This window comes from Myxine glutinosa, chromosome 1, assembly GCF_964187855.1.
Source record: "Myxine glutinosa chromosome 1, kmMyxGlut1.1, whole genome shotgun sequence".
NCBI classification, from domain to species: Eukaryota; Metazoa; Chordata; class Myxini; order Myxiniformes; family Myxinidae; genus Myxine; species Myxine glutinosa.
In genome coordinates, this window is record NC_136261.1 from 10,019,248 (window position 1) to 10,035,512 (window position 16,265).

Below are 16,265 nucleotides of genomic sequence, written 5' to 3' on the forward strand. Positions count from 1 at the left end.
GAGGGGCCGCAAACGGCGTCCCGCCTGTCCTGCTCAGAGGTGGGTATGATGCTCAGTTGCGCGCAGGTGTCACACAGGAAACGCCGCCCAGACGCTTTGTCCCGAATAAACAGCAAGTTGCCCGAGTGGCCGGCGCTCATGGCTGGGAATGAACGCCGGCCCGGCCGTTTCCCGACCTGCCGAAAGTGCACGGGGGCCGGCACGTCCGAGCCTTGTGTCCGAACCTGGCGTGGTAATAACACCACGCCCGGTCAGGTGGAGGCCCCGGCCGTCGTGCGGGAAGTGGGCGGTGCGGCGTGGCGGCCGCCAGTTGCACCGGCAGTTCGGCCTCCAACTGCGCAGGGCGCTCCGGCATCGTGGGCGTCACCTCGGACGGCGGCGGGCTCCAGGTAACCGCGCCGATGTGCTGGCCCGCCGAGGAGATCTTATCGGCTTCCCTGGCGAGGGCGCGGGAATCCGTGATCAACGTGCCAGCCAGGGCGAGGCATACCGGGTGAGGCAGCTGGCGAAGGAACAGCTCGCAGAACAGAAAATCCGGAGAGTGCTCACCGAGCAACGAGAGCATATAGTCCATGCGCTCGGACGGGCGCGTGTCGCCGAGCTCGGGCAGAGCGAGCAGGCGCCGTGCGCGTGCTGCCGGTGAGAGGGCGAAAGCGTCGAGGAGGAGTGTCTTCAGAGCGTCGTATTTGTCAGCAGCCGGCGGGTGCTCGAGGAGGCTCAAGGCGCGGGCCGCGGTGGCGGAACCGAGCGCCGCCACAACATGGTGGAAGCGGGTGTCGTCCGCGGTGATGCCTCACAGGGCGAACTGGGAGTCTGCCTGGGCGAACCAAACAGCTGCGTGAGCCTCCCAGAAGGTAGGCAGTTTAAGCGTCACTGTCGTGTCCATGTCGGTAGGTCACCAATGAAGGAACTGCGCTCCAACGCGAGTCGAAAGAATTGACGCGACCAAAGACGGAAATCGTCCGAGTTGCTTTATTGAAACAAAACAGCTCAGGTATTCTGACAAGCCCATTTATCGGGCAGCAATATATATACACATTTATGTCGGGAGGTTTGCCCGGCAAAAGCTATACCGGGCATGCCCGGGTGTCAAGGGCGAGCCTTGGAAAGGCGAGTCTGGACCTGCCCTGGCGTGTTTGGCTGCGGCCTGGCAAGTCGAGGCTGGGCGTGCCCGGGCGCTCTGGACGAGCACTGGAAAGGCGATAGTGGGCATGCCCGGACGCTCTGGGCGAGCCCTGGAAAGGCGATAGCGGGCATGCCCGGACGCTCTGGGCGAGCCCTGGAAAGGCGATAGCGGGCATGCCCGGACGCTCTGGGCGAGCCCGGGAAATACGAGACCGGGCGTGCCCGGGAGGTTCGGGCGTGCCCGGGAACAGTGAGTCCCGGCATGCCCGGGAGAGGCGCGTCTAGCTGTGTTCTGGCCGGTGCAAGGCGATTGTGTGCATCCAGCGGTAACCGCCACAGTTATTTCAAAAAAAGCTTTTCTACACCGCCCTTGAGGCTCAGTTTGCAAGCCACCGTCTACATTTCCAATAGAAGAAACATAAGTACTCATTTATGGAACATGTTTTTCGAGTTTTTTTATCCTCAAAAATAGACCACAGTGAACACACATTCATGTTAAAAGATTGGCCTTTAAAACATACCCCTTATAACGGGAGGGGGGGGGGGGGTAGACAAACACACAAACGGACATGGTGTTTTATATGGTAGATAGACATTATTTGGGAAACAAGCGATGCTGAAAATCGCACCTATTTTACGATGGGGTACCTACCTTCAAACCCGTATTCTGTTGGTTTCGCCCCACAGGTGGCTGAGCAGGCCTGTTTATTTTGGATCTATGGACATTAAACTAGAATAAAATTGTGACCTGCAAAGTATAGGAAGAGGTGTCCAGTCCATCCTAAAATAAAGCCTCTTTGGACATGTTGATCCCGGATTAAATGGCATGAGAAAAGGAATCCTTTAGAGTAAAGCATGATGGACACGGAAGGAGCACACAACAACAACAACAACAACAACAACCACAGTTACGACAACAACAAAAAACAATGTGCTACAAAAGATCCTTTTTTGTGTTTCACTTCATTTTACATCCTCATTGAGATTCACAGATAAATATGCAATATGTTTGTGAATTCCAACTTGCTGTCTTTGATTAAACCAATCAGCGAAGCGACTGTTCGGCTTTCCTCCTACTTTTTTCTAAATTCGGAGACACCGGTTAATACTTTTGCATCAATTGAAGAAGGAACACAATTATTCAAATCACTTGGTTGTGCAGATGTTCTAAGATTACCATTATTGACTCCAACAAAATGCCACAAAGCCGATGCCCTCAGGGCTGGCTTGTACTCAGGAATCGAGATTAACATCTGCCTATGCCCTCAGGGCTGATTTGAACTCAGGAATCGAGATTAACATTTGCCGATGCCCTCAGGGCTGGTTTGAACTCAGGAATCGAGATCAAAATTTGCCGATGCCCTCAGGGCTGATTTGAACTCAGGAATTGTGATTAACATCTGCCGATGCCCTCAGGGCTGATTTGAACTTAGGAATCGAGATTAACATCTGCCTATGCCCTCAGGGCTGATTTGAACTCAGGAATCGAGATTAACATTTGCCGATGCCCTCAGGGCTGGATTGAACTCAGGAATCGAGATTAAAATTTGCCGATTCCCTCAGGGCTGATTTGAACTCAGGAATCGTGATTAACATCTGCCGATGCCCTCAGGGCTGATTTGAACTCAGGAATCGAGATGAACATCTGCCGATGCCCCCAGGGCTGATTTGAACTCAGGAATCGAGATTAACATTTGCTGATGCCCTCAGGGCTGATTTGAACTCAGAAATCGAGATTAACATCTGCCGATGCCCTCAGGGCTTGTTTGAACTCAGGAATTGTGATTATATCTGCCGATGCCCTCAGGGCTTGTTTGAACTCAGGAATCGTGATTATATCTGCCGATGCCCTCAGGGCTGGCTTACTCTCAGGATTCAGGATTAACATCTACCAATGCCTGTCAGAACTGGTTTGAACTCAGGAATCGAGATTCACATCTGCCGAGCTGTTTGTGCTACCATTTTGTTTATTGCTGAACGTTGTGCTACGGTGCTGTGTACTCAGGAGCTGTTGAACCGGTTGTTGGACGACATTGAGGCCTTCATTGCCAAGTTGCAAAAGGCCACTGAAGCGTATACGGACTTAAGACGCCGCAAGCAGAACAAGAAAGGCAAACACAAAGGACCAGGGGGTATGTAAGGACTTCACTCTTTTATGATCACATTGTTTGTTTTTTACCGACTTACACAAGGTGTAGCGGCTACCGCTGGGTATACACAATCGCCTTGCACCTACTGAGGACCCAGAGCGATCACCATGCCGGGCTCGCCCAAGACGCCTGGGCATGCCCGCTCTCGACTTGCCAGGCCTCGTCCGGGTTGCCCGGGCGCGCCCGGGCATGCCCGCTCTCGACTTGCCAGGCCTCGTCCGGGACGCCCGGGCATGCCCCCTCTCGCCTTTCCCGGGCAAATGCTCCGGGATAATGTGTATATATATATTGCTGCCCGATAAACAGGCTTTTCAGAGTACCTGAGTTGATTTGACACAATAAAGAAACTCGGACGAATTCCAGCTTTTTGTCGCGTCCATTCTTTCGATTTACGTTGGAGCATAGCTCCTACATTGGTGACCCGACATGGACACGGCAGTTGCCCTCAAACTGCCTACCTTCTGGGAGGCTCACGCGGCGGTTTGGTTCGCACAGGCGGACTCCCTGTTCGCCCTGCGAGGCATCACTGCCGACGACACCCGCTTCCACCATGTGGTAGCAGCACTCGGCTCAGCCACCATGGCCCGCGCCCTGAGCCTCCTCGAGCGCCCGCCAGCCGCTGACAAATACGACGCGATTAAAAAGCTCCTCCTCGACGCTTTCGCCCTCTCATCAGCGGAACACGCACGGCGCCTGCTCGACCTGCCCGAGCTCGGCGACACGCGCCCGTCCGAGCGAATGGACTACATGCTTTCGCTGCTCGGTGAGCACTCTCCGGCATTCCTGTTCCGGGAGCTGTTCCTCCGTCAGATGCCTAGCCCGGTACGCCTCGCCCTGGCAAGCACGATGATCACGGATCCCCGCGCCCTCGTCAGGGAAGCCGACAAGATCTCCGCGGCAGGCCAACGCATTGGAGCAGCGACCTGGAGCCCACCGCCATCCGAAGCAATGCCCATGGCGCACGAGCACCCGGCACGGTCGACGACCGAACTGCCGACGCAATTGGCGGCCGCTACGCCGCACCGACCACCTCCAGCACGACGACCGGAGCCTCCACCTGACCAGGCGTGGTGTTATTATCATGCCAGGTTCGGACAGAAGGCCCGGACATGCCGACCACCGTGCACCTTCGGCAAGCCGGGAAACGGCTGGGCCGGCGTTGATTACCAGCCATGAGCGCCGGCCACACGGGCAACTTACTTTTCATCATGGACAAAGCGTCCGGACGGCGCTTCCTGTGTGACACCGGCACCCAACTGAGCGTCATACCCGCCTCCGATCAGGACAGGCAGTCCGCGGTTTGCGGCCCCTCCTTGGTTGCGGCCAACGGATCGGCCATCCGCACCTTCGGCCCACGCAACGTCACCCTCTGCTTCGGCGGCCAATGCTTTAATTGGACTTTTGTAACCGCAAGCGTGCCCATGGCTCTGCTAGGCGCCGACTTCCTCTGCGCACACGGACTGCTGGTGGACGTCCAACGGCGTCGCCTCATCAACGCCGAGACCTTCAGCTCCCTGGCATGCACATTGAGCAGCTCTGCTCCGACCGAGCTGGCATGCGCCCTCCCGGCGGCGAACGAGTTTGCTCGCCTGCTCACGGAGTTCCCGGCCCTCACGCGGCCGACGTTTTCGGCCGTCGCAGTATGACATGGGATCGAGCACCACATACCAACCACGGGCCCGCCGGTCTACGCCAGAGCCTGCCGCCTCGACCCAGCCAAGCTCGCCATGGCCAATGCCGAGTTCGATGCTTTGGAACACCTCGGCATCGTGCGGCGCTCCGGTAGCGCGTGGGCTTCGCCACTACACATCGTCCCAAAACCAGGGGGCGGCTGGCACCCATGTGGCGACTACCGCCGCCTTATCGACGCTACCACCCCCAACAGGTATCCGATCCCACACATCCAAGACTTCTCTGCCCGTTTGGCAGGACGGGTCATTTTTTCAAAGATCGATTTAATACGGGGATATCACCAGGTACCTGTCAGGGCGGCCGACGTCCCAAAAACGGCCGTCATCACGCCGTTCGGCTTATTCGAATTCCTGCGAATGCCGTTTGGCCTCAAGAACGCGGCTCAGGCGTTCCAGCGCTTGATGGATGGCGTGCTGCGCGACCTGCCGTTCCTCTTCGTTTACCTGGACGACATCCTCGTCGCCAGCACGTCCCGGGCCGAGCACCTCCTCCATCTCCGAACACTGTTCCGGTGCCTCAGTGAGCATGGCCTCATCGTCAACCCGGCCAAATGCCACTTCGGCACGACGGCCGTTGATTTTTTGGGCCACCACATCACCAAGAACGGGGCCGTGCTGCTGTCAACCAAGGTCGAGGCCATCACCACGTTCCCGCGTCCCCGCTCCATAAAGGCCCTGCAGGAATTCCTGGGAATGGTGAATTTCTATCACCGCTTCGTGCCCGCTGCTCAACTCATGCGGCCCCTCTACGAAGCCCTCTGGGGCAAGCACGGCCAAGCACGACGTCGTCTGGTCTGCAGCAATGGACACGGCCTTTAAAAGCTCAAAGCGGGCCCTCGCCGACGCAACACTGCTCGCTCACCCGGTGCTCAACGCTCCCATCGCCCTCACCATGGATGCCTCCGACTATGCGGTGGGCGCCGTACATGAGCAATGGGTGAACGGGGTTTGGCAGCCACTCGCTTTTTTCAGCAGGCAACTCCGGCCGAACGAGCTCAAATATAGCACGTTTGACCGTGAGCTCCTCGGTCTACACCTGGCCGTTCGCCATTTCCGCCACCTCCTGGAGGGCCGACCCTTCACGGCGTTCGTCGACCACAAGCCATTGGTTTACGCAATGGCCAAGGTCACGGAGCCGTGGTCGGCCCGCCAACAGCGCCACCTCTCCGCCGTGTCGGAGTTTACCACGGACATCCGGCACGTCGCCGGCAAAGACAACGCCGTGGCCGACTGTCTTTCTCGGGCCAGCGCGAACGCGGTCCACCTCGGAGTTCCTGGCCCTCCAGCTTATGGCGGCGGACCAAACCACCGACACCACGGTGCAAGCCCTCCGGGCGGCGGACACAGGCCTCCGCCTGGCCGACATCCCCTTCGCGGACACTGTCCTGCTCTGCGACGTCTCCCAAGGCCAGCCTTGCCCCATCGTGCCCATTACCTGGCAACGCAGCATCTTCGCCTCCCTCCACGGCCTTTCCCACCCGGGCCGAAAGCTTCCCAGAAGCTGGTGTCGGCGCGATTCGTCTGGCACGGCCTTCGACGGGACGTCCGCGATTGGACCAGCACCTGCACAGTCTGCCAACAGGCCAAGGTCCACCGACACACCCAGGCCCCGCTGGCACCTTTCACCGTGCCCGAACGACGTTTCGACCATGTCAACGTGGACCTGGTGGGCCCCTCCCCCCATCACGGGGTTTCACACACCTGCTCACCATGGTGGACAGGACCACCAGGTGGCCGGAGGCCGTTCCCCTCGTCTCCACCACCACCGCCGACGTGGCGCAGGCTTTCATCCCCACCTGGGTCGCCCACTTTGGCGCACCGGCGGACATCTCGTCGGACCGCGGACCGCAGTTCACCTCCGAGCTGTGGGGCACGGTGGCCCGCAACCTGGGGGTCAAGCTCCACCGTACTACGGCCTACCACCCCCAAGCTAACGGGTTGTGCGAGCAATTCCACTGCTCCATGAAGGCCGCGCTTATGGCCGGCCTTCAGGATGGCGGTTGGGCCGACCGGCTGCCGTGGGTCCTTTTAGGCCTCCGTACGGCCCCCAAGGAGGACCTCCTGGTGTCCACCGCCGAGCTTGTCTACGGCCACGCGCTACGCGTCCCGGGCGAATTCGTGCCCGACGCTACCAGTCCCTGGTCCGCAGCTCACCAGCGCTCGGACCTCCAGGAGACCGCCTGACGGTTTGCCCCCGTGCCAACGTCCCACCACAGTGACCCCCAGACCTACGTCCCCCCAGCGCTTCGCACAGTGGAGTACGTTTTTGTGCGTCATGACGCACATCGGGGGCCACTCCAGCCGCCGTACGATGGGCCCTTCCAGGTCCTGCGACGGGACGACAAGTCGTTCGTCATCGACATCGGCGGCAGGTCGGACCGGATTGCGGTGGACCGCCTCAAGCCGGCGCACGTGGACATCGACCAACCGCCACGGTTGGCCCTTCCGCCATGGCGAGGCCGCCCCCCATCCACGGTGCCCCCCACTCGACCGCCCACCACCACACCGGACCCCCCCCCCCCCACGACCCGCCAGGGGTCGCTTCGGCCGGGTCATCAGGACCCCACTTAAATTGACCCTGCCGGTGCAAGTCGATTCTGTGGGGACGTGTGTAGCGGCTACCGCTGGGTATACACAATCACCTTGCACCTACCGAGGACGCGGAGCGATCACCATGCCGGGCTCACCCAGCACGCCCGGGCATGCCCCCTCTCGCCTTTCCCAGGCAAACGCTCCGGGATAATGTGTATATATTGTTACGGTTCGCGGTTAAGGATGTTTTTTTTGCCGAGCGGGGGCCCCGCGACCGAACAGTTTTTTCCCGACTAAACCCGATTCACCCAGACGTTGGCCGTATCGTGCCACAGCTATTCAATCAGGGAAAAGACAAAGACGACGGATGTGAAGAAAAGGAATAAAAAAGACGAAACAAAGGTTGAAAATACTACTAAATTTATTTACTATTTACAGGCTCAAAATAACCAAGGAGAAGGAAAGATAAGAAAATAATATACAGAAGCTTTTAGAGACACAGGGAAAATACTAGCTTATACAGACTTAATTACCTACCCAGGACAGAACAAACAAAACAAACTCACGTACGCAAATGGGGAACATGCAGGCAGGAATGGCTGGAAGGAGAGGAAGGTCCGGAGCTGGTAGCACGATCGGCGCGTTCGGCAGCCGCCGTCCCTTCGCGGCCCTGCTCCAAACTGCCGTCCAGGCCCCAAACGGCTGTCGAGTCTTGTTGCTGCTGTAGACGCTGCTGCTGGCGAGCAAGGTGACGAATAGCAGGCTTTGTGCTTCCCTGGATGATCTTCTGCTTTTGGACCTCACAACTCAGCCCTGCTCTGACGACCCAGCTCTTTCCTTTCCACCTCACCACGCAGCTCAGCTCAGCCTTTCAGCTCATCTCTTGGACTCATCTGCTTGTCTTCTCACCACGCAGCTCAGCTCAGCCTTGGACCTTTTTGCAACTCTCTTGGACTCATCTGCTTGTCTTCTCACCACGCAGCTCAGCTCAGCCTTTCAGCTCATCTATTGGACTCATCTGCTTGTCTTCTCACCACGCAGCTCAGCTCAGCCTTGGACCTTTTTGCAACTCTCTTGGACTCATCTGCTTGTCTGCTTGGGGAGCGTCCCGCGGCGGGTTATATAGGCCCCGCCCTTCACCCTTTGCGAACCTCCCCCAAGCATTCTCTCTCTGCCCTCTCAAGCCAAACCCCTCGTTCTGGGTTGGATGAGCGGGGCCGACTTACTCCTCCCCTCTATGACGAGGTGGAGACCCACCTTTCTTCCCCAACCCTGCCTCGTGGTCAATGGCGGCTTTGGAGGGGATGTAATTGCCAAATTGAGGCTTGGCCATTACGAAAGGGGAAATGGAGGTTTTTGGGAATGGGAATGAAGGGAATCTATCTCTTTTACTCGGTGCAATGGAGTGTCATGTTAATGGAAGACAAGGCCTTACTCTAAAACACATAATAAGGATATAAACTACTGAACAAGGGTTTTATCGTGTCCTTCAATGTGGTGTTTCATGGAATTAACTACCGGGACGCCCTTTTTACCTTTACACAACTCCGGAGGCAGGAGGGGCCATAATCAACAATGTTACATAGCAATTTACCACAATACAATACACACAATCAAAAAAATGCAATCCTCATATCCGCAACACTGCACCCTCCTCCTGTTAGGCACGTCCCGGGCCTATAACTTTAATTTAGTGTGACACGTAGGTGTAGTTCCCTCTACTTTTAACCTGACCCTGAGTGTGACAGTTTTAAAACAAAAATAAATATGTCCCGCTGCTCCATTGCACCCTGCCTAACAGACTCATGCCCACAGTTAACCGAATTGCGGAATAGTCTTCAAACTACACACTGACGGTGGGGAGCATTAGTTACAATTGTCGCTACTTTATTTACAAAACGCAACCCAGGACCTGTGATTGTTCTTTCTGGGGGGGGGGGGAGACAGTCTGCTCTGCATCAATGCACCATGAAAGCACCCATAATGCACCAACACACCCTCAAGCACCAATCGGTGCACAGTCATCACTGTTCAATCAATAAAATAAATCGACAACCCCTAACCCTGCAGGTGGTCTCTTGCGCTTCGGCTCCCTCTGCTGGCTATTATTATTTCTTCCAGTTGTTGTCTTTTCCTTCATTTTCTTACTGGCGGCCTATTTGAACTGAAAATGAAATGCACCCAACGTGTCCATTTTTATTTATTTTATTTATGGCCCACAGGGCCGACTAGTGTGGTTCACCTGTGGGGCATCGGTGCCCTGTGGCCAAGGTCCGCCAGCAAGATTTCGGGCCTTCATGGCCGGTTCCAGCAGAAGGGCCGTGCCCCAACCCATGGGGTCCATAAGTGCTGCTCGGCCACAGACATGTGGTCCATAATGTGGTGCATCGATGCAGACAGCTGGTTCTGGGAGTTCCGGGCGCACAATGGCCGACTCACGCACGCCCCCTCGGCGCCCAGTGGCGCTCAGGTCATGTGGGAGACAAAAAGGGGGGAAGACAGATGAGCGAGGGGTAGGGTCACAAGGGTACACATCAATAAGGTAATGCAAGGTGAAATGCGTACGGAGAGCGAAGTGAGAAAAGCTCGTCCCTACCGTACGTCACCCCCCCTGTCACCTACACTACCCTTGCCCTTACCCCATATTTACAAAAATCTACACATTTACCAATCCGTCGCTATCGTCACGTCTTCCCATATTTCCCTTATACCAAATTCGTCTCCACAATCCCTCTATCCAAAATTTGCCATCACCAATTCATCATCAATCCTCATAAGGAGGAAGAGATGGAACATCAAGCACAATGTCACACCCACGTCATGATGCGTCTCACATTCCAAACATTTGCATCAAAAATAATAAAACAACCTGGCATGGTGTGGAGGTACGTCATCTCAGGTGAGTGGATGCAGATGGTGCGAGGAGACTTCAATCCTAGCTATCCTCTAAATGACTTTAACACACTTTTACACTACCCGGGGTCTTTCCCTGCCAATCCATTGGCCAACTTACACTATGGGTTCTAAAAACCAATTCCCATTGACCAAACTGTGGTGCTTCTCAATTTGGGGTCTCACTCCCCTGATTCATCTCCCGGTGCCCTTGCACAATTTCTGGGCTGAGACGTGTAGCTCTCCCAGCAGGTCTACCCACCTGCACACCTCCACCACTGTAGTTGCCACCCGAGCTTACCTAGCTCCTCACCCTAACCTAACTCACTGGGGAAGGCCCCTCCTGGCTCTGTCACCCCTTGGTGCCCTCTGGCACTGGGCTACACGGGTCCGTCCTCCGGATCCTCGGGCCCCATCCACAACTACCGGCACCCAGAGCCCCCCTGCGGCCTCACCTGGCCAACATCCTCACAGTGGTGGAGTGCCCAAACCAACTACACACACTAACAGGCTACACGCCCAGCCATTTCCACAACACTAATGCACCCATCCAAATATCATTCTTCCACCACGCACCACAGATGCCAATATCCAACCACAATTTACCTATACCCTCTACCTAACACTTACACTACCCTCCCCGGGTATTCGTAATGGGGGTCCATCCTTCCCCCACTCACACCTTCGCACCATCCACTCCACTCCATAGTTTCCACCATACTCACTCCACGACCATCCATTCAAATACTCCATATACTCCACACTCCATGTATTCCACATTCCATGTATTTCACACAACCATTTATTCCATACACCTGTTGGTGCACACCTGTGCACTCACACCTGGTGCCACCTGCACCCTCCTTCCTTCCTGTACCATTTGGTCAACACAACTCATCACTATCACTCCCTCATACACTGCTCCACACACCTGTTCAGTTGCACACCTGTGCAATCACACCTGTTCCTTACACACTTTTCACAATACACTTCCAATCCTCAAACACACGGCATCATCTCATCTAACTACTCCCCTCTGAAACTTGCACTTCCCAGTCGTCCCTTTAAACTATTGCGCTCCCTCGTCATTATAATCCACACTAATCTACCTGCGTCCCCACTACAGGTATCAGTCACTAACTAATCTTAACGTTTCCTCTTGTCATCTTCGCTAGATCCCTACACATTATCCAAACCCTCCCGGGCTAGTTTTCACTGCCATCAACCCCATAAATCTAGTGCTCCTTTGCCCCCGCTGTGAGGGATGACAGAGTTGCCATCCCACCACATCGGGGATCTCTCACTATCAATTTTGCTTGTCCAAATCCAACAAATCAAAAATTTGCCAATCATCTGCCAATCACTGTACCATTACCCATCATCACTCTGCCAATCCTTTGCCAATCATGAAATTTTGTTTTTCTAATTTCGGGTCCAGACCACTATCCTCATCATTACAGTCTACTTACTAGTGCCTCTCGGTGCGCCAATTCACTTCCACAGCCCGGCTTCGTAAAGCCGAGCAACGAATGCGGGTTGTTTGGTGCCGGCGGCTGGATGCGTCCGGCACTCGGTGCAGGGAAGGACGCTTACCCGGGCCGAGATCCCACGCACCACCTCGGCACGGAGCCATCCCATGGCCCGATCTCGACCTGCCGGAACGCCTCAACAAAAGGGGGTCGCCATGACGACCCTTCCTATCGGGCTGCCCGCTCCACCTAGTGGAGCACGGACGCGGCCGTTCCAAACGCGGCCCAGCGTGGATCACGTACGGCGGTCCTTTCGAACCCGCCATGGTTCGGATCCCCGCTGGTCCTCGCGGCACGCGAAGCTGCCCGACGCGCACTGAGGGCCCGATTTGGCTAAATGTCGTTCTAACCGCTAACCCGGTTACTGTCGATGCCTCACTTGCATGCTTACACGCATACGCTACCCCTTTCTTGCTCATACATCCAGCTGTTCCCATGCTCCTCGTCGTACCTTCTCTTACACACCTCGGTACACTCATTCCGCTCACAGACTTGGTCACACACCTGACCACCGAACACCTTTGCACACACTCATCGTTTGCACACCTCACCAACACACCTCTTCGCGCCCCCTCCTCGGTCACCTCCTCCCTGACAATCACAGGTGTGCTCTCACTCGCACACCCAACCACGTGCCTCACTACCAACTCAAGTGTGCATTCCCACACACGCTCTACCATGCCAGGTGTGCATCCTTCCATTCCAGGTGTACATCCTCTCTCACCTGTCACAACCAACTCACGCTCCGTGTCACTCTCACTACTTTCACCACCACTCTTGACAGCGCACTCACCCTTACTCTCGACAGCGCACTCTTTCCTCATGCACCCATCCGTTACACACCTTTCTCGCGCACACTCTTGCGCACACTCTCCCGTTACATCCTCTGTAACACTCACCACAGGTGTGCATTCTTCCTTACTTTTGACAGCGCACTCTTTCCCCATGCACCTGTCCGTTACACACCTTTTTCGCGCACACTCTTGCGCACACTCTCCCGTTACTTCCTCTGTAACACGCCTCACTACGCGCTTCCATGTGCTCCCTCGCACATGCGCTACGACCGACTCACTCTCGACAGCACACTCACTCTTTGGCGCGCACTTTTTCCTCACACATCCCAGAGTCGGACATTCTCGCACACCTCCTCCTTCGCACACCATACCTGTCGCACACTTCACCAACGGCCTCTCACGAACACCCGGCTCCAAATCAACCCCCAAGCCGACTGAAGCTTTCCTCACATCATGTACATTTCCACGTATATCGCCACTCACCTTGGCACCTCGTCTCCGCACCTCCTTCACCACCTGCAAACTCTTTATTTGGTTAGCGAGCACATCATCATGATTTGAACACAGACCTTGCACATATTCCATCACCTCCTCCTGTATTTCTCTCTTAGTTTCTGTCCGTCTCTTCTTAATTTCACTCACCTCTTCTTCCACTTCCTCTAATTTTTGCTTCACCTCTTTTATTTCCCGGTGCGTCTCCTCTATCTCGTCCTCTAAGGCTACCGTGACCGTCTCTATGTGCGTCCTCACCTCTCGGTCCTTCGTCTCCATTACTTCTGTCACCTCTTCCAACCTCGTTGTCAGTCCCTCACGTACCATCTGACATTGCCTCTGTGTCGCTATCAAGTCATTTTTTATGTCGTTTTGTGTCGCTTTTAACCCTTCTAGTAACGCAGTGTTTCTTTGAACCTGCTCCACTAACTCCGTCTGTCCCTCCGTCAGCTGTTCCACCTCCTCCGTCAGGTCCTCTATGCCCCATTGTAACCTAGCCGTTCCATTTCTCACCTCTTTCTCTATACGCTTTTCACCTCGCTTTACCTCCTCGCGTACCCCCGAGACCTCCTCACTTACACCTCGTCGTATCTCCTCTTTCATCTCCTCCCTCTCTTTTGTAGATGCCACCCTCATCTGTCCCAATTCATCCCTCTGAGCATCCAATTTGGTTTCTACCCCGATTTTCACCTCCTCTATCTGCTCTCCCATTTGTTTAATTTATCGGGCGGATTGCTCCCCTATCTCCCGCAATTTGCCTTCCATCCTATTTTCTAACCCCATTAACCCATTTTTCACCCCCTCTATCTGATTCTCCTGGGCAGCCATTCTATTTTCCACCCCTGTTAACCCATTCTTTACCTCTTTTATCCCGTTGTCTAACCCCTCAAATTTAGCTTCTAGCCGTTCCCCCATTTCTCCCATTTTGCCCCCCATTTGTCCCATTTGGCCCCCCATTTGCTCACCCTGAGCATCCATCCGGTTCCCCATTTGTCCCATTTGGCCCTCCAATCGCTCACCCTGAGCATCCATCCGGTTCCCGATTTGTCCCATACTGCTTTTCAAACCTCTAATTTGGTCTCCCAATTGCTCACTATTCTTTTCCATAAGGGCCTTCATTTGCATCATAAAAAGGTTCAAATCCACCAACGGCGCTGCTACGGTCGCGGGCGCCGCTAAATTTGGTGCCGCTACACCCACGTGCGCGAGGACGCCATTTTGTGCGCCTGATACCTCCTCAAACACCTCCTCCATATACATTTCCCCGAGGTCCTGGGTCGATTCTACCCCGTCTATCTCTCCCACCGGCATCCCGTCGCCTTGACCAGCCATGGCGCGATTTCAAAATTCGGGTTTTGTAAAACAAAAGCAATTTCGGTACTTTGTAATTTTGAGCGCGTTAAACGCTTCAGGTCCGAATCCGACACTTCTGACACCAATTGTTACGGTTCGCGGTTAAGGATGTTATGTTTGCCGAGCGGAGGCCCCGCGACAGAACAGTTTTTTCCCGACTAAACCCGATTCACCCAGACGTTGGCCGTATCGCGCCACAGCTATTCAATCAGGGAAAAGACAAAGACGACGGATGTGAAGAAAAGGAATAAAAAAGACGAAACAAAGGTTGAAAATACTACTAAATTTATTTACTATTTACAGGCTCAAAATAACCAAGGAGAAGGAAAGATAAGAAAATAATATACAGAAGTTTTTAGAGACACAGGGAAAATACTAGCTTATACAGACTTAATTACCTACCCAGGACAGAACAAACAAAACAAACTCACGTATGCAAATGGGGGAACTTGCAGGCAGGAATGGCTGGAAGGAGAGGAATGTCCGGAGCTGGTAGCACGATCGGCGCGTTCGGCAGCCGCCGTCCCTTCGCGGCCCTGCTCCAAACTGCCGTCCAGGCCCCAAACGGCTGTCGAGTCTTGTTGCTGCTGTAGACGCTGCTGCTGGCGAGCAAGGTGACGAATAGCAGGCTTTGTGCTTCCCTGGATGATCTTCTGCTTTTGGACCTCACAACTCAGCCCTGCTCTGACGACCCAGCTCTTTCCTTTCCACCTCACCACGCAGCTCAGCTCAGCCTTTCAGCTCATCTCTTGGACTCATCTGCTTGTCTTCTCACCACGCAGCTCAGCTCAGCCTTGGACCTTTTTGCAACTCTCTTGGACTCATCTGCTTGTCTTCTCACCACGCAGCTCAGCTCAGCCTTTCAGCTCATCTATTGGACTCATCTGCTTGTCTTCTCACCACGCAGCTCAGCTCAGCCTTGGACCTTTTTGCAACTCTCTTGGACTCATCTGCTTGTCTGCTTGAGGAGCGTCCCGTGGCGGGTTATATAGGCCCCGCCCTTCACCCTTTGCGAACCTCCCCCAAGCATTCTCTCTCCGCCCTCTCAAGCCAAACCCCTCGTTCTGGGTTGGATGAGCAGGGCCGACTTACTCCTCCCCTCTATGACGAGGTGGAGACCCGCCTTTCTTCCCCAACCCTGCCTCGTGGGCAATGGCGGCTTTGGAGGGGATGTAATTGACAAATTGAGGCTTGGCCATTACGAAAGGGGAAATGGAGGTTTTTGGGAATGGGAATGAAGGGAATCTATCTCTTTTACTCGGTGCAATGGAGTGTCATGTTAATGGAAGACAAGGCCTTACTCTAAAACACATAATAAGGATATAAACTACTGAACAAGGGTTTTATCGTGTCCTTCAATGTGGTGTTTCATGGAATTAACTACCGGGACGCCCTTTTTACCTTTACACAACTCCGGAGGCAGGAGGGGCCATAATCAACAATGTTACACAACAATTTACCACAATACAATACACACAATCAAAAAAATGCAATCCTCATATCCGCAACAATATATTGCTGCCCGATAAACGGGCTTTTCAGAGTACCTGAGTTGATTTGACACAATAAAGAAACGCGGACGAATTCCAGCTTTTTGTGGCGTCCATTCTTTCGATTTACGTTGGAGCACAGCTCCTACAAGGTATCCATAAAAATAGGTACACCTGAACGAGGATAAATCTGCACATCTGGGTGCGATAAAACATT

The 16,265-nt window shown here is 54.6% G+C and overlaps 1 protein-coding gene across 1 annotated transcript in view; it reads left to right on the forward strand.

Moving 5' to 3' along the window:
• The window catches only part of LOC144890655 (epidermal growth factor receptor kinase substrate 8-like), a 138,968-nt gene that overhangs the window by 107,438 nt on the left and 15,265 nt on the right, over nucleotides 1-16,265 (forward strand). The window contains exon 9 of the mRNA XM_078771847.1: nucleotides 3,131-3,257. Within this exon, the coding sequence (XP_078627973.1) occupies nucleotides 3,131-3,257 (127 nt within the window). The remainder of the gene's footprint in view (nucleotides 1-3,130; nucleotides 3,258-16,265) is intronic.